We start from the raw sequence: 25,478 nt of genomic DNA on the forward strand, positions 1-25,478 counted from the left end.
TACCAACACAGTTAATATATGTACTATGTAGTGAATTAGTCGACCTGTTCCAAGACATCGAAGACATAACATACATGTCATATGTACATGTAAGTAATTAACTGGTACACTTAATAGGTTTATTCCACTGTATCAAAGTGTAACAAGGTTGTAGCAGCACAGCTGTTACATGTACTCTGAAGACAATGAGGCCTTGACTGGAGCTAAGAATGGTTTGTATATCAAATCTACCATGACCAGATTTACCCCATCCAGCAGGTCTCAGATCAGCTCTTTGCCTCTGATGAAAATGTAGGCAAATTGGCAAAGTTTTGTAAAAGCACTCAGTATTACAATGTAACAACTATATGTAGGTACCCACAAATACATAATGCAAGTACAATGATAGTACCTGATAGTATATGTTGTTACACAGGTTGTACCACTGTACCTAATCAGGTAGGTACACTGTAACAGCGACACATTAAAATAAAGTGTTACCTAGCCGACCACCTAAGTTTGAACTAAGTGTGGAAGGATTACCTTTTTCATGAACATGACCTAAAATAACACTATTATCAAATAACAATTATATTAATGCAAAGTATAATCGTATAAAAACATTAACTTTAAATAAATGTATAGTACATTATAATCCCCTTTTTTCTATGTTAGTTTTTGTTCCCCTCTTTTAATAGTAGCCTACATCAGGAGATGGCGACGTTTGTCCAGAGAAAGTCCGTAGACGGGCTCTGGTTGGTCTTGCCTTGCATTGAGAAAGGTGTTGCGTGAGATCACTTCCGTTCAATTTCAAGGATGTTAGCAAGACAATTCTGCTACAATTACAACATTTGCACAGGCTAAGTTTCAGCAACATGTTTACATTTCGTGTAAACCTTTGAAATACACTGAAAACCGAATTTTAACCTAATTTATCTGATCGTTCGTACCTTTATTTTGACGCTTTTCGCCGCCATATTGCCCGCTATTGTCGCGTACTGTCGCTTACTGTCGCTAGCTCCACGGAACTTAGTCTGCTCTTCTTCAGCTGTGCTTCTACTGACCAAGAATCTGCATTGCTGCCCTCTACTGGTCTGGGGTGTACCTATTCACATATTACCTTAAGTTACACTGATCTTCAACTCCACTGTAGCACAATGGCCAAGGCACTTGCCTCACAAACGGGCAACCCAGGTTCAAAACCCCCCATCCAAGCAAAAGGGAAAGAAAACTAGTTTTCTTAAGGAAACATATGAAGAAAACTATTCTTGATCAAGGCACACACATCCAAACCTGTCTAAGACATAGTTATAGATTACTTCACTCATCTTTTCCAACTTAACCTTGACCTCTTTCTCCATCAACCCTTCTGTACTCCTCTCTCTCTTCTGAGACTGGGTTTCTGATTGCATACATACATAAATACATACATACATACAAAGTATTTGGAACCACATGGGAAAAAAAAAAAAAAAAAAAAAAAAAAAAAACGTACCTTGTGTGTCAGACTCACGCTGTACCTCAGTGTCACTGTCTACATTCTCTGAGATAAGGAAGGAGATGGAAATGACAAATCGTAAAGTGGCAATTAATTTGATTGTCTGACGTAAACAACTGTAGCTGAAACATGACTTAAACCTGTTAATTTTTCTATCTAAAGTCTACACTTTACACAGAAATATGTGAAGACAGACATCAGTCTTTGTAGTATGAAAATACATATCTTGTGTGTCAGACTCACCCTGTGCCTCATGGTCACTGTCAAGGTTCACACTCTCTGAGATGAGCAAGGGGATGAAAGTCAAAAGGTACCAATTCATTTTATAATACATGATTTGACCTGGACATTTTTTAAGCTTAACCTTTTACCTTTTACACAGAAATGTGTGAAGAAAAACATCAGAAATACCTTCTGGACCGATTGTGATGTCATCCAGGCCTTTGCCTTTGAATTCTGCCAAACGCCCCTGTTCAAGAGCCAAGAGGACTTTGCTAATTTTAGCAAGTTGAAGGGTCCCTTCAGGCAGCCTGTAAAATTGCCGATGGACTCTGACATCATGGCCAAGGAAATTGGCTAATTGGTCCAGCTCTGTATTACTGAGGTTGAGAACTTGAGAGAGTGTTCCGGTTTGCTTGCGCAGTTTTGTAGAAGTGAGACTTGTGTAGTTTGCAATACCACAGACCTTGGCAAAATCTCTGATACAATCAGAACCACGGTAGCAGGTCAATACAGACGGCCTGGCAAATAGGTAGCCATTTTCCTTAAGAATCCCACACTCAAGTCGCTTGGCAACAAGGAGGTCCAACGATCTCTGCATTTCTGGAGTTAGGAGGACAGGGACCTTTCTTCCTCTTTTTCCTCGTATCTCCAACCTCCTGAAATGCTGACAGAGTTTTTTCTCTAGCTCTGAAAGCGCCATACCCACATCTTCCTGCAGATCTACTGGATTTGGAGCAAAATAGGTAGAGAGGGGCATTTTTGAAACTTCTCCTGTTCTACGTCGGTTGAACATCATGACTTGTGTCAAAGTGATTTTAGTCAGATGTAGCCAAGTGTTTTTAGACGGCTCTGAGGACAGTTCGTTGTAAAACTGTTCCTGCTGCATGTCCAAATAGGAGTGGAGTTTCTGAACATCCTTAGTGAACGGAATCAACTGAGGAACATTCCATTTCGATTCATGCATTGTTCTCAGTGATGCAGCTGAAATGAGTTCGTTCCATCTGGCTTCGTACACTGAGCGGAACCTACGAGCATCTTTTGCTGCTGGTTGGTTGTTTTGCATACTTGCACGGGCTTCAAGAAGCAGCGATATCTTCACCAGACTATGCCCAATTTTTAGTGCAAGACTTGGACGCTTGTAGGTGCTGGATTCAGAGACAAAGCCAGCCACGAGTTGCACAGCTTGCACAACATGCATGAAATTTTCAGGCTTCATGTGATCTTCGATGGTCTTCAAGGGAGTGGTTTTCCTCGAACAAATCAAAAGCCTTCCCAGTTCCCTCATTTTCTGACGGATATATTCATGTTTGCCAACATCATATCCATGCTTGTTATGCAAATGCACACCATACTCCATGATCCAGACATCAGATTTAACTGCAAAGTAAACGTCATCTTGAATCATATGGTTTAGGACCTTCCAGAATTCTGCTTTGACTCCAGGTGGTGGTGGTACAGCAAAAGCACAAAGTGCTTGCACCCGTGTTTTGCCAGGCTTCGTAGGGCCACTAGGCTTAAACTTGCATATCATCATGTGGCGCCACATAACTTTCTTTGTGAAATAGCCTTGACAATATATACAGTGATCAAAATCTCTGGGTTTAGAATCATCTTTTGGTTGTTTCCGAGGAACAAGCTTTCCAACACCAGTATTTAAGACCTCAGAATTGTGGGCGAAGTTGCCTCTATTTCTCAAATGTTCCAGATGCAGTCTTCTTTGTTTAGAACCTTTTGGAAAAGACCCAGCCTGTGCAACTTCTTTCTCGTTTTTATGAGCACGCTCTAAATGCCTGGCCATTTTTATAAATCCCTTTTTACAGTATAAACAGTACTGTTTTTTGTTATATTGTCGTGATCCATCCTCTTTTTTACAGACAGCAGGTACGGTAAGTAAGTCGTCAGCTACATCTGAAGTGGGGGAAGTAGTACTGTCAGGACAAACCAGTGTCGAGCTTCCATGAGGGTCTTCAGTGTATGAAGTTTCTGATGACTGTCCACCAAAAGAATGTGTTCGGCAACAGGATACACTTCTGGAATGGTGCCTTTTCCGTTTCAAAGCACTGCCCTTTCGTACGAGTGAGCGTCCCCTTAATGTAATTTTCTTCTGATTGGATGTTTCAAAAACTTCACTGGTGTCCGTTTCATCAGATGAATCCTCGCTTGTATCAGGAACATATTCTTCTTCACTTTCATCTGATGTCTCAAAAAGCTCATAGGAATCAAAATCGGTTTGTCTGTTAATCTTTGGGGGGGGGGGATAAAATAAATAAAAATAGCTCAGTTACTTAACTTTTTCAATGCAGTTTTATATCAAATGAACCAACTATAATGTCCATCTTCATTAGTGCCTTGATTACCTGAATGCTTTTGGTCCTCCTCAGTTTAGGGACATAAGGCTGGTCTTGGTCTGAGGACTCCTGAATTAGATTACATCTCTAGAGTATCACAAATCAACAGCACATTGATAAATAAGAACAAAATAAAATAAGTGATAAAAAGAAATATAGAATATAGAAAGACAAAGGAAAACACAGGAATACTTAATGGTAACGAAGGTTACTTTTTAATCTTTTTACCTAAGTGGTAATAGATATTAATTATAAGTCAATGGTCATGTTCAAATTCACATGTAAAATGTGTAAAAAAAAAAATGCATAGAAATAAACTGCGGACTGTAAATCATTTGAAAACATTTCAATGACAGAATTTGGCCATTGTGGTCCACGAATTTCCATCAGCTTGGTCATATGTAATGACTATCGTTCTTTATAGAGAACAAGAAGTTGATCTTTTCTACAATAGCAACTGAAAAGAAAATTCCATACCTTTTTCTTGGGCGAAAGCAGACCACAGTGTTCAGGTGTTTCATAACGGTCAGCTAGTCCAGACTCAATCACAGTACGTTTCTCTCCAATCTAAAAGACAATGTTTAAGGAATAACTAGAAATGAACAAATATTATTTATGTGCACAACCAACAACCATTAAAGCCACAAAACTGACAAAAATGGAGTGGAATGGGGAAAAAAGGAATGGAGAAAAAAAAGCGCAACAATTTCAAATGTACCGAATTTAGTCAAACACTGTTTTAGGAAAACAAGGTAAAGGGTAGTTAACTCTTCAGGCGCCAGAGGTTTTTGGGAAAATTATACGATTTGGGCAGCAAGACTTCAAAAGACTGGCTTAAAAGTGGCTAAAGATAAAGACTTGGTGTATATGAGAAAAATGTTCTGTATGGCCTAAAGTTCATGTGTAGTGTAATTCTGGGCTAATTTGCATATAGTGAAGTCATAGGCAGAGTCACAAAGGCAGCCACTCCAAAGCGCACAGCTCCCCATTTTGCACGCGAATCAAACAACCATCATCTTTGCTAGTTCTTATTTTTGTTACATCCCTGACACTTCTTACATATCCACCAGCTTTACAACATACACTTTGACTATGTTTACACCTGCTACACCCACTTATACAGTGTTCAAACAAGCCCCGTATTCGTGTGCTTCATGGGTGGTTCATTGCCATCATTATTTGTCGCCATTTCTAGCCTTATTTTCACTACCCCTGGTGCCTTTGCATCCCCACCAGTTCTCATACTAACATTACAATAACATTTACCTCTGCAAACATCATCCATGTTGGTCAATGAGCTCGAACAAACATTGTGTGCTTTGTGAAATCGTGACTATCAGCTGGCAGCGGTAAACATTATGCTGAGAAGCAATGCAAATAAGACGATCATTAGATGATCAATCGTTATCTTCCCAAAGGAAATATACAGTAGATAATACATTAACAAACCCAATTCTGCAATATCGATGACCTTTTTATTTAAAATTTAGTGTAATTCAGCTTGAATTTAGTCGCATTTGGCAGCATCCCGACTTCCGGATCTGGCTTTAACTCGAGGGTTTCATGCGGTTGTTTGAATGCATTTCCCCATGTAATTTTCAATAGAAACATGACGTCATCTTGAGCTGACATCGAAGTACTACATGTCTGCCAACTAGTGGAGGGGAGTTCAAACTAAATTTGACACCGTATTTGACAAAATCGTCTGTTTTATTCAATACGGCACCTTGTCGACTTTAGTTCAGGAAATAGTGCCACGTAATAGTTCATGTTCCGAACTTTGAGGTGGACGAACGCACGCTAAAGTAGGTCTCTGGCCAATGTCCTATGGCAATGCTGCAGGACCACCCTGGTGGCGCCTGCTTCCGCAGCAGCTCTCAGTGATGCGGCAAGACCACGCTGGTGGAGAGCATGCGAGAAGCAGTTTACGCAGCGTCTCTTGACAGTTGTTTGTCTCTTGCGACTGCGCGGCAGGCATTGGCGGGAGACCGAACGCTAAAGAGTGCTAAGGGATATTAAAGCAACGTATATACGTCAGAGGTTGATTAGTGGATTTAAGCCATTAGTTGGAATGAATGTATTACTTAAAAGGGTGTCAGGCAAGGTTGCAGGTCTGGATTCTGGAGCGTAGAACCATGCCAATTCTGATGACTGCATCAGTATACGATGCACATTCTCCAAGCACCCCTCTGGATTAAATCAGGGTAAAATGAGATATTTAGGACCGAACAGTCTGAACTGGTGAATGGGGAGGGGGTGGGTGTGAGCGCAAAGTAAAGCTGAGTCACCGACGGGTGAGATGTGTATAAGTAACCTCTGACTGCAGAGGAGGAGTGGCATATTTCGTCATGTTCCTCTTGAACCTACGTTAGTAAACGCCATTTAACATTACAACTAACATTGACCTGTTTGTGCACAAGAACAGCAATTAAAATGAATTACAAGGCCACACTCACATCTTCAATATTGTGTCTTCCATGTTGATGACTTAAGTTACAAACATTTGAATTTTACCTGACAAGAAAATGGTGTGGTTGGTCATACCTAAAAACTAATTTTCTGACACGAACAAGAAGTTATTCTTTCCTGGAAGAGCAACCGAAATGAAAATCATTACCTTTTTCTTGGAAACTGACGAAAGCACTGCAGGCTGCTGGGATGTTTGAGGGGCCTCTACTGCTGTAGAATTAGTCACAACGGGTTCCTCTTCGATCTGAAAACGATGTTCAACAACATTCAAGAATAGCTGGTTGTCGGTACTTTCTTACTAATTCATATCACCACAAACAATTCCTAAGACATACACAAAAAAACACATAGTTATAGTACAGTATATACTGTAAAGTTATACATTATAGTTAAAAATCCCATGTTAATGTTTAATCAAAACCCTAAAAAGCCATTAGAAGAGGTTCAGGAATAGTGTCTGAAGATTCTCATTCATCCAGGTCATGGTAGCCAAGTTCAGTTAGTTAAGCCAACTGGACTTCTTTTTTTTTGACATACTAATTATGTTAATTAGTGAGTCATGTGACCCATTGTCACATGATGAGGGGTGTGGCCTACAGTTCACAGTTCTGAACAACAATGAATATCATTAATTGTTAATGAGAAAATGTAGCTATCGTGGTCCCCAGAATTCCACCAGACCAGAAAATTGTGTGCTTGGTCACACCTAACCACTATTCTTCCAATAGACATTTTAATAATAGGTTGATGTGGTCCCCTCAAGGTGCAAAAACCAGAATGTGCTTGGCACTAAATATAAGATGGGTTCCACTGATCACAACACTTTTCCTTTTTCTATCATACAGTTTTTTTTTTATTAAAAATAACAGTTAAAGACCCTATCAATTGAATATTCTTTCATGGGGAGCCAGTGAAATGAACTCATTACCTTTTTCTTGGACACTGTCGAAAGCACTGCAGGCGGCTGAGATGTTTTAGGGGCCTCTACTGCGGCAGATTTGGTCATAAGACGTTTCTTTCCAATCTGAAAAACAATGTTCAACAACATTCAGGAATAGCTACAACATGCACAATAAAAATACAAATTGTGTGGGGGGGGGGGGGGGGGGGAAATCATGTGTTCTTGTTGCATCTGAAGTCTCAAAAAGTCTAGAGGTTAAGGTGCAGTTAGGTGCATGCTAAAGCAGTCATCACCACATTTCTGAGTAAAACTTACCTGTACACGAAAGTGGCAGTACGTGTTCCATACAAACACACCATCATATCAAAGTTCATGTCTAAACCATGTTGTTTATCTAAATTTCTAATGTCTGAACTAAAATTAATATCATTAATTGTTAATAACAAAATGTAGCTATCGTGGTCTAGCCTAGAAATCTAGACGCACCCTAGCGGCGGCAAATTAATTTGCTCAGCCTGTACGTCTAGTATTGAACCATAGGGATTTCTATTGGCTTAGCACCGTGGATGTTCTCCAATCACAGCGCTCTATTTTGATAGAGAGTCTTAAGGCGGGCTTAACAGGATAACGACAGTCCTGCGACTGAACAACAAGAAAGGTGGCTATGGCGAACGAAGAGAGGTTGTTTGAATCGGCGTTGGCGTCAACTTTGGAGGAGTTGGACTTGTGCTTTTCTTTGAAAGTTGAGCAACACAATGGACTTAAGTCATTACTTTCGAAGAAGGATGTATTTGCAGTTTTGCCGACCGGATACGGATATGGTCGTAGCGCTGGCCTATTGCATGCCTAGGCAGTTTGAAAGACAATTCTCTGCCCGCCCCTTGGATTAAGCGAGGTGAATGGTTCGATGCCAGACTATACATCTCAATGATATAGGATGGCACCGCCAGGCTAATCGTGGTCCCCAGAATTGCACCAGACCAGAAAATTGTGTGCTTGGTCACACCTAACCACTATTCTTCCAACAATCGGTTGGTGTGGTCCCCTCAAGGTGCAAAAACCAGAATGTGCTTGGCACTAAATATTAAAGATGGGTTCCACTGATCACAACACTATTCCTTCTTCTATCTAACAGTTTTTATTTAAAATAACAGTTAAAGACCCCATCAATTGAATATTCTTTCAGAAGGGAGCCAGTGACATAACTCATTACCTTTTTCTCGGACACTGATGATAGCACTGCAAGCTGCGGAGATGTTTCAGGGGCCTCTAAAAGCTGCGGAGATGTTTCAGGGGCCTCTACTGCAGGAGACATGGTCTCAACTGGTTCCTCTTCAATCTGAAAAACAATGTGAAACAACATTCAGGAATAGCTGGTTGCCAGCACTTTCTTATTTCAATTAACCTCAAACGATTCCTACAACATGCACAATAAAAATACAGATTGTGTGGGGGGAAAAAAAAAACCATGTGTTCTTGTTGTATCTGAAGTCTCAAAAAGTCTAGAGAAGGTTAAGGTGCAGTTAGCTGGGATCAGATACTACTGTGCTGCATGCTAAAGCATCGTCATCACCACATTTCTGAGTAAAACTTACCTGTACACGAAAGTGGCAGTACGTGTTCCATACAAACACACCATCATATCAAAGTTCATGTCTAAACCATGTTGTTTATCTAAATTTCTAATGTCTGAACTAAAATTAAGATCATTAATTGTTAATGACAAAATGTAGCCATCGTGGTCCCCAGAATTGCACCAGACCAGAAAATTGTGTGCTTGGTCACACCGAACCACTATTCTTCCAACAATCGGTTGGTGTGGTCCCCTCAAGGTGCAAAAACCAGAATGTACTTGGCACTAAATATTAAAGATGGGTTCCACTGATCACAACACTATCCCTTCTTCTATCTAACAGTTTTTTTTATTAAAAACAACAGTTAAAAACCCTATCAATTGAATATTCTTTCATAGGGGAGACAGTGAAATGAAAACTCATTACCTTTTTCTTGGACACTGTCGAAAGCACTGCAAGCGGCTGAGATGTTTTAGGGGCCTCTACTGCGGCAGATTTGGTCATAAGACGTTTCTTTCCAATCTGAGAAACAATGTGAAACAACATTCAGGAATAGCTGGTTGCCAGTACTTTCTTATTTCAATTAACCTCCAACGATTCCTACAACATGCACGATAAAAATACAGATTGTGTGGGGGGAAAAAAGAATCATGTGTTCTTGTTGTATCAGAAGTCTCAAAAAGTCTACAGAATAGGTATAGGGCAGTTAGCTAGGATCAGATACTACTGTGCTGCATGCTAAAGCATTGTCATCATCACATTTCTGAGTATGACTTACCTGTACACGTATGTGGCAGCAAGTGTTCCATACAAAAACACGCTCACATCAAAGTTCATGTCTAAACCATGTTGTTAATCTAAATTTCTAATGTCTGAACTAAAATTAATATCATTAATTGTTAATGACAAAATGTAGCTATCGTGGTCCCCAGAATTGCACCAGACCAGAAAATTGTGTGCTTGGTCACACCTAACCACTATTCTTCCAACAATCGGTTGGTGTGGTCCCCTCAAGGTGCAAAAACCAGAAGGTGCTTGGCACTAAATATTAAAGATGGGTTCCACTGATCACAACACTATTCCTTCTTCTATCTAACAGTTTTTATTAAAAATAACAGTTAAAGACCTCATCAATTGAATATTCTTTCAGAAGGGAGCCAGTGACATAACTCATTACCTTTTTCTCGGACACTGATGATAGCACTGCAAGCTGCGGAGATGTTTCAGGGGCCTCTAAAAGCTGCGGAGATGTTTCAGGGGCCTCTACTGCAGGAGACATGGTCTCAACTGGTTCCTCTTCAATCTGAAAAACAATGTGAAACAACATTCAGGAATAGCTGGTTGCCAGCACTTTCTTATTTCAATTAACCTCAAACGATTCCTACAACATGCACAATAAAAATACAGATTGTGTGGGGGGGGAAAAAAAAACCATGTGTTCTTGTTGTATCTGAAGTCTCAAAAAGTCTAGAGAAGGTTAAGGTGCAGTTAGCTGGGATCAGATACTACTGTGCTGCATGCTAAAGCATCGTCATCACCACATTTCTGAGTAAAACTTACCTGTACACGAAAGTGGCAGTACGTGTTCCATACAAACACACCATCATATCAAAGTTCATGTCTAAACCATGTTGTTTATCTAAATTTCTAATGTCTGAACTAAAATTAAGATCATTAATTGTTAATGACAAAATGTAGCCATCGTGGTCCCCAGAATTGCACCAGACCAGAAAATTGTGTGCTTGGTCACACCGAACCACTATTCTTCCAACAATCGGTTGGTGTGGTCCCCTCAAGGTGCAAAAACCAGAATGTACTTGGCACTAAATATTAAAGATGGGTTCCACTGATCACAACACTATTCCTTCTTCTATCTAACAGTTTTTATTAAAAATAACAGTTAAAGACCTCATCAATTGAATATTCTTTCAGAAGGGAGCCAGTGACATAACTCATTACCTTTTTCTCGGACACTGATGATAGCACTGCAAGCTGCGGAGATGTTTCAGGTGCCTCTAAAAGCTGCGGAGATGTTTCAGGGGCCTCTACTGCAGGAGACATGGTCTCAACTGGTTCCTCTTCAATCTGAAAAACAATGTGAAACAACATTCAGGAATAGCTGGTTGCCAGCACTTTCTTATTTCAATTAACCTCAAACGATTCCTACAACATGCACAATAAAAATACAGATTGTGTGGGGGGGGAAAAAAAACCATGTGTTCTTGTTGTATCTGAAGTCTCAAAAAGTCTAGAGAAGGTTAAGGTGCAGTTAGCTGGGATCAGATACTACTGTGCTGCATGCTAAAGCATCGTCATCACCACATTTCTGAGTAAAACTTACCTGTACACGAAAGTGGCAGTACGTGTTCCATACAAACACACCATCATATCAAAGTTCATGTCTAAACCATGTTGTTTATCTAAATTTCTAATGTCTGAACTAAAATTAAGATCATTAATTGTTAATGACAAAATGTAGCCATCGTGGTCCCCAGAATTGCACCAGACCAGAAAATTGTGTGCTTGGTCACACCGAACCACTATTCTTCCAACAATCGGTTGGTGTGGTCCCCTCAAGGTGCAAAAACCAGAATGTACTTGGCACTAAATATTAAAGATGGGTTCCACTGATCACAACACTATCCCTTCTTCTATCTAACAGTTTTTTTTATTAAAAACAACAGTTAAAAACCCTATCAATTGAATATTCTTTCATAGGGGAGACAGTGAAATGAAAACTCATTACCTTTTTCTTGGACACTGTCGAAAGCACTGCAAGCGGCTGAGATGTTTTAGGGGCCTCTACTGCGGCAGATTTGGTCATAAGACGTTTCTTTCCAATCTGAGAAACAATGTGAAACAACATTCAGGAATAGCTGGTTGCCAGTACTTTCTTATTTCAATTAACCTCCAACGATTCCTACAACATGCACGATAAAAATACAGATTGTGTGGGGGGAAAAAAGAATCATGTGTTCTTGTTGTATCAGAAGTCTCAAAAAGTCTACAGAATAGGTATAGGGCAGTTAGCTAGGATCAGATACTACTGTGCTGCATGCTAAAGCATTGTCATCATCACATTTCTGAGTATGACTTACCTGTACACGTATGTGGCAGCAAGTGTTCCATACAAAAACACGCTCACATCAAAGTTCATGTCTAAACCATGTTGTTAATCTAAATTTCTAATGTCTGAACTAAAATTAATATCATTAATTGTTAATGACAAAATGTAGCTATCGTGGTCCCCAGAATTGCACCAGACCAGAAAATTGTGTGCTTGGTCACACCTAACCACTATTGTTCCAACAGACATTTTAATAATAGGTTGATGTGGTCCCCTCAAGGTGCAAAAACCAGAAGGTGCTTGGCACTAAATATTAAAGATGGGTTCCACTGATCACAACACTATTCCTTTTTCTATCTAACAGTTTTTTTTAAAAATAACAGTTAAAGACCCTATCAATTGAATATTCTTTCATAGGGGAGCCAGTGAAATGAACTCATTACCTTTTTCTTGGACACTGTCGAAAGCACTGCAGGCGGCTGAGATGTTTTAGGGGCCTCTACTGCGGCAGATTTGGTCATAAGACGTTTCTTTCCAATCTGAAAAACAATGTGAAACAACATTCAGGAGGTGTCTAAGCTTCTTACAAGCAGCCGTCCTACCTCGATCACTGGACCCTATCCCAAACACCCTTCTCTTTGTAAGTCGCTTTGGATAAAAGCATCAGCTAAATGCATAAATGTAAGTGTAAATGCAATTGATTATTCTTTCGTTGAGGAGCCAGTGACATAAAACTCATTACCTTTTTCTTGGACACTGATGATAGCACTGCAAGCTGCTGAGATGTTTCAGGGGCCTCTACTGCAGGAGACATGGTCTCAACTGGTTCCTCTTTAATCTGAAAAACAATGTGAAACAACATTCAGGAATAGCTGGTTGCCAGTACTCTCTTATTTCAATTCACACCAAACAATTCCTACAACATGCCCAGTAAAAATACAGATTGTCTGTTTTTTGTTTTTTTTAATCCCACGTTCTTGTTGTATCAGAAGTCTCAAAGTCTTCAGAATAGGTACAGGGCAGTTAGCTGGGATCAGATACTACTGTGCTGCATGCTAAAGCATCGTCATCACCACATTTCTGAGTAAAACTAACCTGTACACGTATGTGGCAGCAAGTGTTCCATACAAAAACACGCTCACATCAAAGTTCATGTCTAAACCATGTTGTTTATCTAAATTTCTAATGTCTGAACTAAAATTAATATCATTAATTGTTAATGACAAAATGTAGCTATCGTGGTCCCCAGAATTGCACCAGACCAGAAAATTGTGTGCTTGGTCACACCTAACCACTATTCTTCCAACAATCGGTTGGTGTGGTCCCCTCAAGGTGCAAAAACCAGAATGTACTTGGCACTAAATATTAAAGATGGGTTCCACTGATCACAACACTATTCCTTCTTCTATCTAACAGTTTTTATTAAAAATAACAGTTAAAGACCTCATCAATTGAATATTCTTTCAGAAGGGAGCCAGTGACATAACTCATTACCTTTTTCTCGGACACTGATGATAGCACTGCAAGCTGCGGAGATGTTTCAGGTGCCTCTAAAAGCTGCGGAGATGTTTCAGGGGCCTCTACTGCAGGAGACATGGTCTCAACTGGTTCCTCTTCAATCTGAAAAACAATGTGAAACAACATTCAGGAATAGCTGGTTGCCAGCACTTTCTTATTTCAATTAACCTCAAACGATTCCTACAACATGCACAATAAAAATACAGATTGTGTGGGGGGGGAAAAAAAACCATGTGTTCTTGTTGTATCTGAAGTCTCAAAAAGTCTAGAGAAGGTTAAGGTGCAGTTAGCTGGGATCAGATACTACTGTGCTGCATGCTAAAGCATCGTCATCACCACATTTCTGAGTAAAACTTACCTGTACACGAAAGTGGCAGTACGTGTTCCATACAAACACACCATCATATCAAAGTTCATGTCTAAACCATGTTGTTTATCTAAATTTCTAATGTCTGAACTAAAATTAAGATCATTAATTGTTAATGACAAAATGTAGCCATCGTGGTCCCCAGAATTGCACCAGACCAGAAAATTGTGTGCTTGGTCACACCTAACCACTATTGTTCCAACAATCGGTTGGTGTGGTCCCCTCAAGGTGCAAAAACCAGAATGCACTTGGCACTAAATATTAAAGATGGGTTCCACTGATCACAACACTATCCCTTCTTCTATCTAACAGTTTTTTTTATTAAAAACAACAGTTAAAAACCCTATCAATTGAATATTCTTTCATAGGGGAGACAGTGAAATGAAAACTCATTACCTTTTTCTTGGACACTGTCGAAAGCACTGCAAGCGGCTGAGATGTTTTAGGGGCCTCTACTGCGGCAGATTTGGTCATAAGACGTTTCTTTCCAATCTGAGAAACAATGTGAAACAACATTCAGGAATAGCTGGTTGCCAGTACTTTCTTATTTCAATTAACCTCCAACGATTCCTACAACATGCACGATAAAAATACAGATTGTGTGGGGGGAAAAAAGAATCATGTGTTCTTGTTGTATCAGAAGTCTCAAAAAGTCTACAGAATAGGTATAGGGCAGTTAGCTAGGATCAGATACTACTGTGCTGCATGCTAAAGCATTGTCATCATCACATTTCTGAGTATGACTTACCTGTACACGTATGTGGCAGCAAGTGTTCCATACAAAAACACGCTCACATCAAAGTTCATGTCTAAACCATGTTGTTAATCTAAATTTCTAATGTCTGAACTAAAATTAATATCATTAATTGTTAATGACAAAATGTAGCTATCGTGGTCCCCAGAATTGCACCAGACCAGAAAATTGTGTGCTTGGTCACACCTAACCACTATTGTTCCAACAGACATTTTAATAATAGGTTGATGTGGTCCCCTCAAGGTGCAAAAACCAGAAGGTGCTTGGCACTAAATATTAAAGATGGGTTCCACTGATCACAACACTATTCCTTTTTCTATCTAACAGTTTTTTTTAAAAATAACAGTTAAAGACCCTATCAATTGAATATTCTTTCATAGGGGAGCCAGTGAAATGAACTCATTACCTTTTTCTTGGACACTGTCGAAAGCACTGCAGGCGGCTGAGATGTTTTAGGGGCCTCTACTGCGGCAGATTTGGTCATAAGACGTTTCTTTCCAATCTGAAAAACAATGTGAAACAACATTCAGGAGGTGTCTAAGCTTCTTACAAGCAGCCGTCCTACCTCGATCACTGGACCCTATCCCAAACACCCTTCTCTTTGTAAGTCGCTTTGGATAAAAGCATCAGCTAAATGCATAAATGTAAGTGTAAATGCAATTGATTATTCTTTCGTTGAGGAGCCAGTGACATAAAACTCATTACCTTTTTCTTGGACACTGATGATAGCACTGCAAGCTGCTGAGATGTTTCAGGGGCCTCTACTGCAGGAGACATGGTCTCAACTGGTTCCTCTTTAATCTGAAAAACAATGTGAAACAACATTCAGGAATAGCTGGTTGCCAGTACTCTCTTATTTCAATTCACACCAAACAATTCCTACAACATGCCCAGTAAAAATACAGATTGTCTGTTTTTTGTTTTTTTTAATCCCACGTTCTTGTTGTATCAGAAGTCTCAAAGTCTTCAGAATAGGTACAGGGCAGTTAGCTGGGATCAGATACTACTGTGCTGCATGCTAAAGCATTGTCATCACCACATTTCTGAGTAAAACTAACCTGTACACGTATGTGGCAGCAAGTGTTCCATACAAAAACACGCTCACATCAAAGTTCATGTCTAAACCATGTTGTTTATCTAAATTTCTAATGTCTGAACTAAAATTAATATCATTAATTGTTAATGACAAAATGTAGCTATCGTGGTCCCCAGAATTGCACCAGACCAGAAAATTGTGTGCTTGGTCACACCTAACCACTATTCTTCCAACAATCGGTTGGTGTGGTCCCCTCAAGGTGCAAAAACCAGAATGTACTTGGCACTAAATATTAAAGATGGGTTCCACTGATCACAACACTATTCCTTCTTCTATCTAACAGTTTTTATTAAAAATAACAGTTAAAGACCTCATCAATTGAATATTCTTTCAGAAGGGAGCCAGTGACATAACTCATTACCTTTTTCTCGGACACTGATGATAGCACTGCAAGCTGCGGAGATGTTTCAGGTGCCTCTAAAAGCTGCGGAGATGTTTCAGGGGCCTCTACTGCAGGAGACATGGTCTCAACTGGTTCCTCTTCAATCTGAAAAACAATGTGAAACAACATTCAGGAATAGCTGGTTGCCAGCACTTTCTTATTTCAATTAACCTCAAACGATTCCTACAACATGCACAATAAAAATACAGATTGTGTGGGGGGGGAAAAAAAACCATGTGTTCTTGTTGTATCTGAAGTCTCAAAAAGTCTAGAGAAGGTTAAGGTGCAGTTAGCTGGGATCAGATACTACTGTGCTGCATGCTAAAGCATCGTCATCACCACATTTCTGAGTAAAACTTACCTGTACACGAAAGTGGCAGTACGTGTTCCATACAAACACACCATCATATCAAAGTTCATGTCTAAACCATGTTGTTTATCTAAATTTCTAATGTCTGAACTAAAATTAAGATCATTAATTGTTAATGACAAAATGTAGCCATCGTGGTCCCCAGAATTGCACCAGACCAGAAAATTGTGTGCTTGGTCACACCGAACCACTATTCTTCCAACAATCGGTTGGTGTGGTCCCCTCAAGGTGCAAAAACCAGAATGCACTTGGCACTAAATATTAAAGATGGGTTCCACTGATCACAACACTATCCCTTCTTCTATCTAACAGTTTTTTTTATTAAAAACAACAGTTAAAAACCCTATCAATTGAATATTCTTTCATAGGGGAGACAGTGAAATGAAAACTCATTACCTTTTTCTTGGACACTGTCGAAAGCACTGCAAGCGGCTGAGATGTTTTAGGGGCCTCTACTGCGGCAGATTTGGTCATAAGACGTTTCTTTCCAATCTGAGAAACAATGTGAAACAACATTCAGGAATAGCTGGTTGCCAGTACTTTCTTATTTCAATTAACCTCCAACGATTCCTACAACATGCACGATAAAAATACAGATTGTGTGGGGGGAAAAAAGAATCATGTGTTCTTGTTGTATCAGAAGTCTCAAAAAGTCTACAGAATAGGTATAGGGCAGTTAGCTAGGATCAGATACTACTGTGCTGCATGCTAAAGCATTGTCATCATCACATTTCTGAGTATGACTTACCTGTACACGTATGTGGCAGCAAGTGTTCCATACAAAAACACGCTCACATCAAAGTTCATGTCTAAACCATGTTGTTAATCTAAATTTCTAATGTCTGAACTAAAATTAATATCATTAATTGTTAATGACAAAATGTAGCTATCGTGGTCCCCAGAATTGCACCAGACCAGAAAATTGTGTGCTTGGTCACACCTAACCACTATTGTTCCAACAGACATTTTAATAATAGGTTGATGTGGTCCCCTCAAGGTGCAAAAACCAGAAGGTGCTTGGCACTAAATATTAAAGATGGGTTCCACTGATCACAACACTATTCCTTTTTCTATCTAACAGTTTTTTTTAAAAATAACAGTTAAAGACCCTATCAATTGAATATTCTTTCATAGGGGAGCCAGTGAAATGAACTCATTACCTTTTTCTTGGACACTGTCGAAAGCACTGCAGGCGGCTGAGATGTTTTAGGGGCCTCTACTGCGGCAGATTTGGTCATAAGACGTTTCTTTCCAATCTGAAAAACAATGTGAAACAACATTCAGGAGGTGTCTAAGCTTCTTACAAGCAGCCGTCCTACCTCGATCACTGGACCCTATCCCAAACACCCTTCTCTTTGTAAGTCGCTTTGGATAAAAGCATCAGCTAAATGCATAAATGTAAGTGTAAATGCAATTGATTATTCTTTCGTTGAGGAGCCAGTGACATAAAACTCATTACCTTTTTCTTGGACACTGATGATAGCACTGCAAGCTGCTGAGATGTTTCAGGGGCCTCTACTGCAGGAGACATGGTCTCAACTGGTTCCTCTTTAATCTGAAAAACAATGTGAAACAACATTCAGGAATAGCTGGTTGCCAGTACTCTCTTATTTCAATTCACACCAAACAATTCCTACAACATGCCCAGTAAAAATACAGATTGTCTGTTTTTTGTTTTTTTTAATCCCACGTTCTTGTTGTATCAGAAGTCTCAAAGTCTTCAGAATAGGTACAGGGCAGTTAGCTGGGATCAGATACTACTGTGCTGCATGCTAAAGCATTGTCATCACCACATTTCTGAGTAAAACTAACCTGTACACGTATGTGGCAGCAAGTGTTCCATACAAAAACACGCTCACATCAAAGTTCATGTCTAAACCATGTTGTTTATCTAAATTTCTAATGTCTGAACTAAAATTAATATCATTAATTGTTAATGACAAAATGTAGCTATCGTGGTCCCCAGAATTGCACCAGACCAGAAAATTGTGTGCTTGGTCACACCTAACCACTATTCTTCCAACAATCGGTTGGTGTGGTCCCCTCAAGGTGCAAAAACCAGAATGTACTTGGCACTAAATATTAAAGATGGGTTCCACTGATCACAACACTATTCCTTCTTCTATCTAACAGTTTTTATTAAAAATAACAGTTAAAGACCTCATCAATTGAATATTCTTTCAGAAGGGAGCCAGTGACATAACTCATTACCTTTTTCTCGGACACTGATGATAGCACTGCAAGCTGCGGAGATGTTTCAGGGGCCTCTAAAAGCTGCGGAGATGTTTCAGGGGCCTCTACTGCAGGAGACATTGTCTCAACTGGTTCCTCTTCAATCTGAAAAACAATGTGAAACAACATTCAGGAATAGCTGGTTGTCAGCACTCTCTTATTTCAATTCACACCCAACAATTCCTTCAACATGCCCAGTAAAAATACAGATTGTGTGGGGAAAAAAAATCATGTGTTCTTGTTGTCTCAAAAAGTCTAGAGAAGGTTAAGGTGCCGTTAGCTGGGGATCAGATACTACTGTGCTGCATGCTAAAGCATTGGCATCACCACATTTCTGAGTAAAACTTACCTGTACACGGAAGTGGCAGTACGTGTTCCATACAAACACACGTTCATATCAAAATTCATGTCTAAACCATGTTGTTCATCTAAATGTCTAATATCATTGATTGTTAATTGCAAAATGTAGCTATCGTGGCCCCCAGAACTGCACCAGAACATAAAATTGTGCGTTTGTTTTCACCTAATGTGCCTAACCTTATTCCTCCATGGCCAGTCAGTTCCTCCATAATTATACGTAATCTCCTCTCCAGGAATAATGTTCCTCAGGGCGAAAAGACAGAGGTGTGGCTTCCCCTCTACTATGAGCTTTTTCATTTTGCAATTGGGACGGATGTTCTCATCATTAACTAATCTTCCCAAGCTGCCATCTTCTTGAGCTGCATCAATGCTGAGGACGGAGTAGATTTACACAATGTTTAGGTTTTGTAATATCAATCAATTTTTATTGTAAATCATTTTGTAATATTAAGATTTAAAAATGTAGAATTATAATGAGGAACTTCAAATGATACGACACTCTCCTCGCAAACAGCTATGAACATTTGATCATGTTTTCACCATTCATCTGTCCATATAATTATTTACAGAACTGCTTATATTAAGTCAGCTTTATAATAAAGATATTCAAAGACAAGATAGTATTGAAATGAATCATATCCCTATACTTACCACCATAATCTTTCTTGCCAGTAGAAATCGAACAGGAAGACTGCACATTGACTATGATATACTCTCCTCCTCCTTTGAGATTCTTCAGATTTTATTAATTGGCCTCGGTACTCCACCACAAAGTTTCCTTTTTCAAAGTGGGATTTGGCAAACACACCTCGACCTAGTTCAACAATGCAGATATCACTACGCATTCTATGTATTTTAACACTCAGGATTCAAATGTGTTCAAGATATTTATCCATAATTGGGGTAATTTAGAGAGGTAATTATCAACTGTGCATCACTGTAGTAGAAAAGTACTAATGTTTGTCTAATCCCATTAAGAAAATAAATTCAGTAAGTTAAGGGACATACACATACTACAGGAAAAGTACTCTCAGTGTGCTGTATGTTGAGAGGGGCTTTCCTGTTGATGCAATGAGGATGAGATGTGGTCAGCACTGTGCTGTGTATATGTAGGCAGTGGAGCCAACTGGTAATTTCAGTGTTGGGAGTGGTGGACAGTGTGTTGTATGTATGTGGGATGACTTGCTAGTGATGGCAAAGGAGTGAGTATGTGAATGGAACATTGTGCCACAACAAGCACACATTACATACCTTTGACAGAGTTTATGAATTTCACTTCCAAGTGTGCAGTCTTGTCAATAGCCTTGACCACATGTTCAAGGGCATCTCTTTCAGGGGCTTTCCTGTTTGTTGTCATTGTTAATGATCTGTTAATCAAGTACAGCACCAATTCAGCAAAAATGATCTACAGATATTTTAAAACTGCACATGATCAAAGGATTAGGATTTCTAACTATTCAATGACATGTTTAAATTAATGTTCATGATAACAATTTTGTCACGTAGCAACGACAGCGCAGATAAGGTAAATATATTATTACTACTACGGCTACTACTCCTAAGCAGAGTTTGGAAGTTTCTATCGATAGCATTGTTAGCAAATATCCACGATGCTCCAGCTAATGGAATCACATGTTAAGCTTAACAATTTTGCCAAGTAGCAAGGATAGCGCATGTAAGCAGTGTTTGGAAGTTTCTACCATCGTTAGCGGATATCCTCGACGCTCCAGCTAATGGAATTATATGTTTTTGTCACGTAGCACAGAGCACTAAGCAGTGATTGCAAGTTCTAGCATAGTTAGCAAATGTCCACGAGGCTCGAGTTAATGGAATTACAGGACCAGGGCTACGCAGCGAAATAAAAACAGAACCGCCTCTGTACGCAATACAGTTGACATTATATCTACTATAACGAGCTAAAACTAATATTGAATGCTCCTTAACCACAATGTTCAATTACCCAGTGACAAAATTTTAACAACTTACCATTTCCATTCGATTTTCCGAGCTGGCATCCACTGTCGGCTTCAGCCAAAAATGTCTGTAGATGTGATCACGTGTAAAACTTTCCCGCGGTTCATGATCTTCCGAGTGCGTCACAGCATAAACGTAACCAGGCCAGTAAGTGAATATGTCACGTTGTCCTGGCAACGCGATTTCCTGTTCTAAACATACGACCTGCAAATTAGGCTAGTGACAGATGGTCAGAAAGAGCTTTAGTTTTTGAGATACCCCTACCGGAGGTAGAACTAGGCCTAAACCCAACAATGTTTTTCCTCATCTCTAAGGTCTCCCATATATCAAATGGATTCTTGGCTAAAAATATTTTACTGCTAAGATTGTTTAATTAACAGATATTGTTATACACCCCAAAACCAAAAAAGGACTAAAATATAGCCTGTCTGTATTGGAGTTAAAGCATATAAATTAGTGCAGATCAATCACACAAGCTCTGAGAGCTTTGAAACTTTGCATGTTTATAGTCAGGAAATTGCTTTACCTTGGCCTACTAGAAAAGACTGGATGTGAATATCTTGATGTATGGAATGAATAGAGGCATGTAAACATACACTTAAAATAAGCGGACATGCAAAAAATGAATATATGCAGAATGTTTTCATTTACTTTGTAGCTGTAACCAGGGATTATCATAGCAACACATATAAAGGCATGTGGGAAAGGTGGGGTTGTACTGAATCCAACAATACCAAATATGTAAATATAGTATGACGAATCACCTTTGTTCTGTCACTCAATGTATGAGGTGTCCAAAATGAAAGAAAACCGAACACTGGCAAAAAGCCATTGTTACTGCAAGGCAAGTGCTGATCTATATTACATTTAATAATGATACATATCATATGAAACACAGATCCAATTGAATCAGGTTAACATTGGAATGTAACACCTTTATTAAAATATTTACATTCACTTGAATTTTGTTTTGGTCAAGTCATTACTGAATAATGGAAAATAATATTGTTAGCTTTTGTCTGTCCAGACCAGCAGTGGACAGTAGAGCCTACATTGCTTACTTCACCCCTAAGTAGCTAAACAGTTGTAGAAACTACTTTCCCTTGAAATGAATCATATCCATATCCATAGCTAAGAAAGTACTTAGCCCTCTGACTAATGTTGCATGTGTAATTCAACTTGAAAATTCTGAAATGTTTCCTTTTCACTAGTCACTTGAATTATAGAGAATGTCTTACAGACATTGGATCCAAAGCTTGTGGAAAACATTTTGAAAAGGGCAAGAAAAAAGATCTCTATGTCCAAAACCCCACAGTAGAAGGCCTCCAACGCTTACTTACCCTTGCTCAGCAGAGAGAGAGATGGCGATGTCCATAAAACTCTGGCCCCATATACAGATGATATTTCCTCCAAAATCAAAGTTTCATATCATGCATCATGTATAGCGAACTACTGCAGTAAGACAAAAATCAGTGAGCAGCAGCAAGTTACAAATGTTGAGAGTGAGAGCACATCTGCACCAAGAAGGCTGAGTAGGGCTGATACAACATCATTTCAAATACGGAGAGATTGTTTCATTTGTGGGAAAGCCAGCTCTAGATCAGAACCTCTGACAGCCATTTCAACTGGAACAATCGTAAGCTCATTTTCATATCTTTGGACAATACTGTTTTATCAATGTCTTCAGTGAGCTTAATAAAGGCTTTGTTATAGACATTGGTCTGCTTTTTTATTCTTTTCTATGGCTGCTGTTATATTTCGTTTAGAGATGTAGTGTGCAAGGCACATTTTAAGGTATTTGACATCATATGCAAAGAGATCTGGGCATGAAAGAATTTGAATGTACATCTTCATCAAGCCTTTCAGAAGCTGCCCGAAGGACCTTGTCTCTGGTACTGGGGACAGCCGTGGCCTACTCATTAGGGGTTCGGGCTTGTAAACGAAGAGTTACCGGTTCGATCCCCGACCCAGAAGGGAAAAAAGGTGGGGGAAGTGGTTGAGCACTGCTCTCCCATGACCACATGCATGGTGCCCTTGAGCAAGGCACCTAACCCCTCACTGCTCCCCGAACGACGCTGTAATTAGGCAGCTCACTGCTCCGGGTTAGTGTGTGCTTCACCTCATTGTGTTCACTGTGTGCTCTGTGTGTATAGGCCAAGTATATTGTACTTGGCCTATAATTTACATTGCCCCTGTACCAGTCGAAATGGCTGTCAGAGGTTCTGATCTAGAGCTGGCCTTCCCACAAATGAAACAATCTCTCAGTATTTGAAATGATGTTGTTTCAACCCTACTCAGCCTTCTTCACTCTCAACATTTGCAACTTACTGCTGCTCACTGATTTTTGTCTTACAGCAGTAGTTCCCAAAGTCAAAGTCAAAGTCAGCTTTATTGTCAATTTCTTCACATGTTCCAGACATACAAAGAGATCGAAATTACGTTTCTCACTATCCCACGGTGAAGACAAGACATATTTTACCAATTTAAGTCCACAGACAAACATAACATTCAAGTAAACAAAAAAGTAAGTAAATAAGAGGGCACATATAATAATGAAAAAAATAAGAGCAGCAAAATTTGGTTGAAATTGTGCATAGACAGTCAATAAAATACTAGTGCAAAGTCAGGCCAATAAAAGGCTTGGGTAGTTCTGTTTGACCTAAGTAAGAAAGAAAGTGACATAGTGGTGCAAGTTATGTAAGAGCAGCAGAAGTGTTGTGTTTTCAGGACAACAACAACAAGTTGTAAAGTGTACAAGTGTGCAAGTGTGCAAGTGGAGTAGTGCACGCGGCCATTGTGGGTCCAATGTCCAGGATGTTATGTAGCTGAGGGTGGAGGGGGGAGAGGAGGGAGAGAGTTCAGCATCCTTACAGCTTGGTGTATGAAGCTGTTGGTGAGTCTGGTAGTGCGGGAGCGCAGGCTTCTGTACCTCTTCCCAGAGGGCAGTAGATCGTTCCCTCTACATGATACATGATATGCAACTTTGATTTTGGAGGAAATATCATCTGTATATGGAGCCAGAGTTTTATGGACATCACCATCTCTCTCTGCTGAGCAAGGGTAAGTATGCGTTGCAGGCCTTCTACTGTGGGGTTTTGGACATAGGGATCTTTTTTCTCTTTCTTGTGTCCCACAAATGATACAAAGCTTTGGATCCAATGCTTGTAAGACATTCTCCATAATTCAAAAGACTAGTGAAAAGGAAAAATGATATACATTTAAGAATTTTCATCAAAATGCAAATCAAGTTGAATTACACATGCAACATTGGTCAGAGGGCTAAGTACTGTAACGTTCTGTGCCAATGAAGAGACCGTTTATCATAACCGGGTTTAATGTTGACTGTTGTCGGCCACAGTCACGCCACAAGAACAAGTTTTACACTCACGTATAGGAGCCCAACTCACACACCTCATCGTAATTTTCCTTACTGTTTTTCCCCCCAATACTACACACATTACCCCCGGAAGGGGGCGGTACCCCAACCCTGGCCCAGGTAACAGAGCCTATCATAACCATACACACATTAGAAACTTAGACCACTACTTTTAGGAACTTAAGACACGCTACAGTACTTTCTTAGCTAGGGAAAGTAGTTTCTACAACTAACTGTTCAGCTACTTAGGGGTGAAGTAGGCTAAGCAGTGTAGGCTCTACTGTCCACTGCTGGTCTGGACAGACAAAAGATAACAATATTATTTTCCATTATTCAGTAATGACTTGACCAAAACAAAATTCAAGTGAATATAAATTTTAATAAAGGTGTTCCATTCCAATGTTAACCTGATTCAATTGGATCTGTGTTTCATATTAATTGTTTAATACTGGGACATATGAAATGTATCATTATTAAATATAAATATAGCAGCACGTAGCAATTTATATGCCTTAACTCCAATACAGACAGGCTATATTTTAGTCCTTTTTTGGTTTTGGGATGTATAACATCCCAATGGGTTGGATTTGTAATGAGGGTGTAATTGAGGGTTTTGTCATAATCTGTAAGTGTTTGGGATCATTTCAAGCCTAAAAGTGTAATTTTCTAGTGTTCAGATTTGTAATAAAATAACTTAATGTCAGACCATGCTGCTGCCAGTTACTGTCCGGTTATTAGCATGCTAGCTAGCGTTTAGCTAAGGTAACATTTTAAACAGAGAAGTGTAATTTCTTTGAAATGACAACTAGCTGAATAACATTACTGACATTAGTTAAAGTGGATAGTTTATACTCAAGTGAATTTGCAACAGTATATTAAGTTTAAGCAATGTCCTTCAACTACTAGTTGTTAGCACATAGCTGTATTGCCATAGCTACTCCCATCTACTTGTATAGCATTTTAAGCTAGCGTTAGCTAGCTAGTTAGCTCG

General features: G+C 39.4%; 2 protein-coding genes across 25 annotated transcripts in view; one reads left to right on the forward strand and one right to left on the reverse strand.

Moving 5' to 3' along the window:
• LOC121724336 (fibrous sheath CABYR-binding protein-like) overlaps window positions 1-21,469 on the reverse strand; it is a 36,979-nt gene extending 15,510 nt beyond the window's left edge. Inside the window, exons 1-27 of one of the 24 annotated variants that reach the window (XM_042110812.1) lie at window positions 21,124-21,469; window positions 20,389-20,504; window positions 19,789-19,951; window positions 19,315-19,507; window positions 18,757-18,882; window positions 18,005-18,100; window positions 17,706-17,801; window positions 16,942-17,037; window positions 16,155-16,280; window positions 15,403-15,498; window positions 15,104-15,199; window positions 14,340-14,435; window positions 13,553-13,678; window positions 12,801-12,896; window positions 12,502-12,597; window positions 11,738-11,833; window positions 10,951-11,076; window positions 10,169-10,294; window positions 9,418-9,513; window positions 8,631-8,756; window positions 7,445-7,540; window positions 6,665-6,760; window positions 4,525-4,614; window positions 4,057-4,134; window positions 1,889-3,941; window positions 1,721-1,756; window positions 1,475-1,522 (exon numbers count right to left, since the gene is read on the reverse strand). In XM_042110812.1, coding sequence (XP_041966746.1) covers window positions 1,475-1,522; window positions 1,721-1,756; window positions 1,889-3,941; window positions 4,057-4,134; window positions 4,525-4,614; window positions 6,665-6,760; window positions 7,445-7,540; window positions 8,631-8,756; window positions 9,418-9,513; window positions 10,169-10,294; window positions 10,951-11,076; window positions 11,738-11,833; window positions 12,502-12,597; window positions 12,801-12,896; window positions 13,553-13,678; window positions 14,340-14,435; window positions 15,104-15,199; window positions 15,403-15,498; window positions 16,155-16,280; window positions 16,942-17,037; window positions 17,706-17,801; window positions 18,005-18,100; window positions 18,757-18,882; window positions 19,315-19,507; window positions 19,789-19,951; window positions 20,389-20,494 — 4,675 coding nt within the window. In that variant the 5' untranslated portion in view covers window positions 20,495-20,504; window positions 21,124-21,469. Of the gene's footprint in view, window positions 1-929; window positions 1,382-1,474; window positions 1,523-1,720; window positions 1,757-1,888; window positions 3,942-4,056; window positions 4,135-4,211; window positions 4,615-5,313; window positions 5,409-6,664; window positions 6,761-7,444; window positions 7,541-8,630; window positions 8,757-9,417; window positions 9,514-10,168; window positions 10,295-10,950; window positions 11,077-11,737; window positions 11,834-12,501; window positions 12,598-12,800; window positions 12,897-13,552; window positions 13,679-14,339; window positions 14,436-15,103; window positions 15,200-15,402; window positions 15,499-16,154; window positions 16,281-16,941; window positions 17,038-17,705; window positions 17,802-18,004; window positions 18,101-18,756; window positions 18,883-19,314; window positions 19,508-19,788; window positions 19,952-20,388 lie in introns of those variants that run through there. The other 23 variants (XM_042110814.1, XM_042110828.1, XM_042110827.1 and 20 more) reach the window with 23 other exon arrangements.
• cdh13 (cadherin 13, H-cadherin (heart)) overlaps window positions 1-25,478 on the forward strand; it is a 450,477-nt gene that overhangs the window by 236,346 nt on the left and 188,653 nt on the right. The window lies entirely within an intron of this gene.

The sequence above is a fragment of the Alosa sapidissima genome, chromosome 11, assembly GCF_018492685.1.
Source record: "Alosa sapidissima isolate fAloSap1 chromosome 11, fAloSap1.pri, whole genome shotgun sequence".
Taxonomy (NCBI): domain Eukaryota; kingdom Metazoa; phylum Chordata; class Actinopteri; order Clupeiformes; family Clupeidae; genus Alosa; species Alosa sapidissima.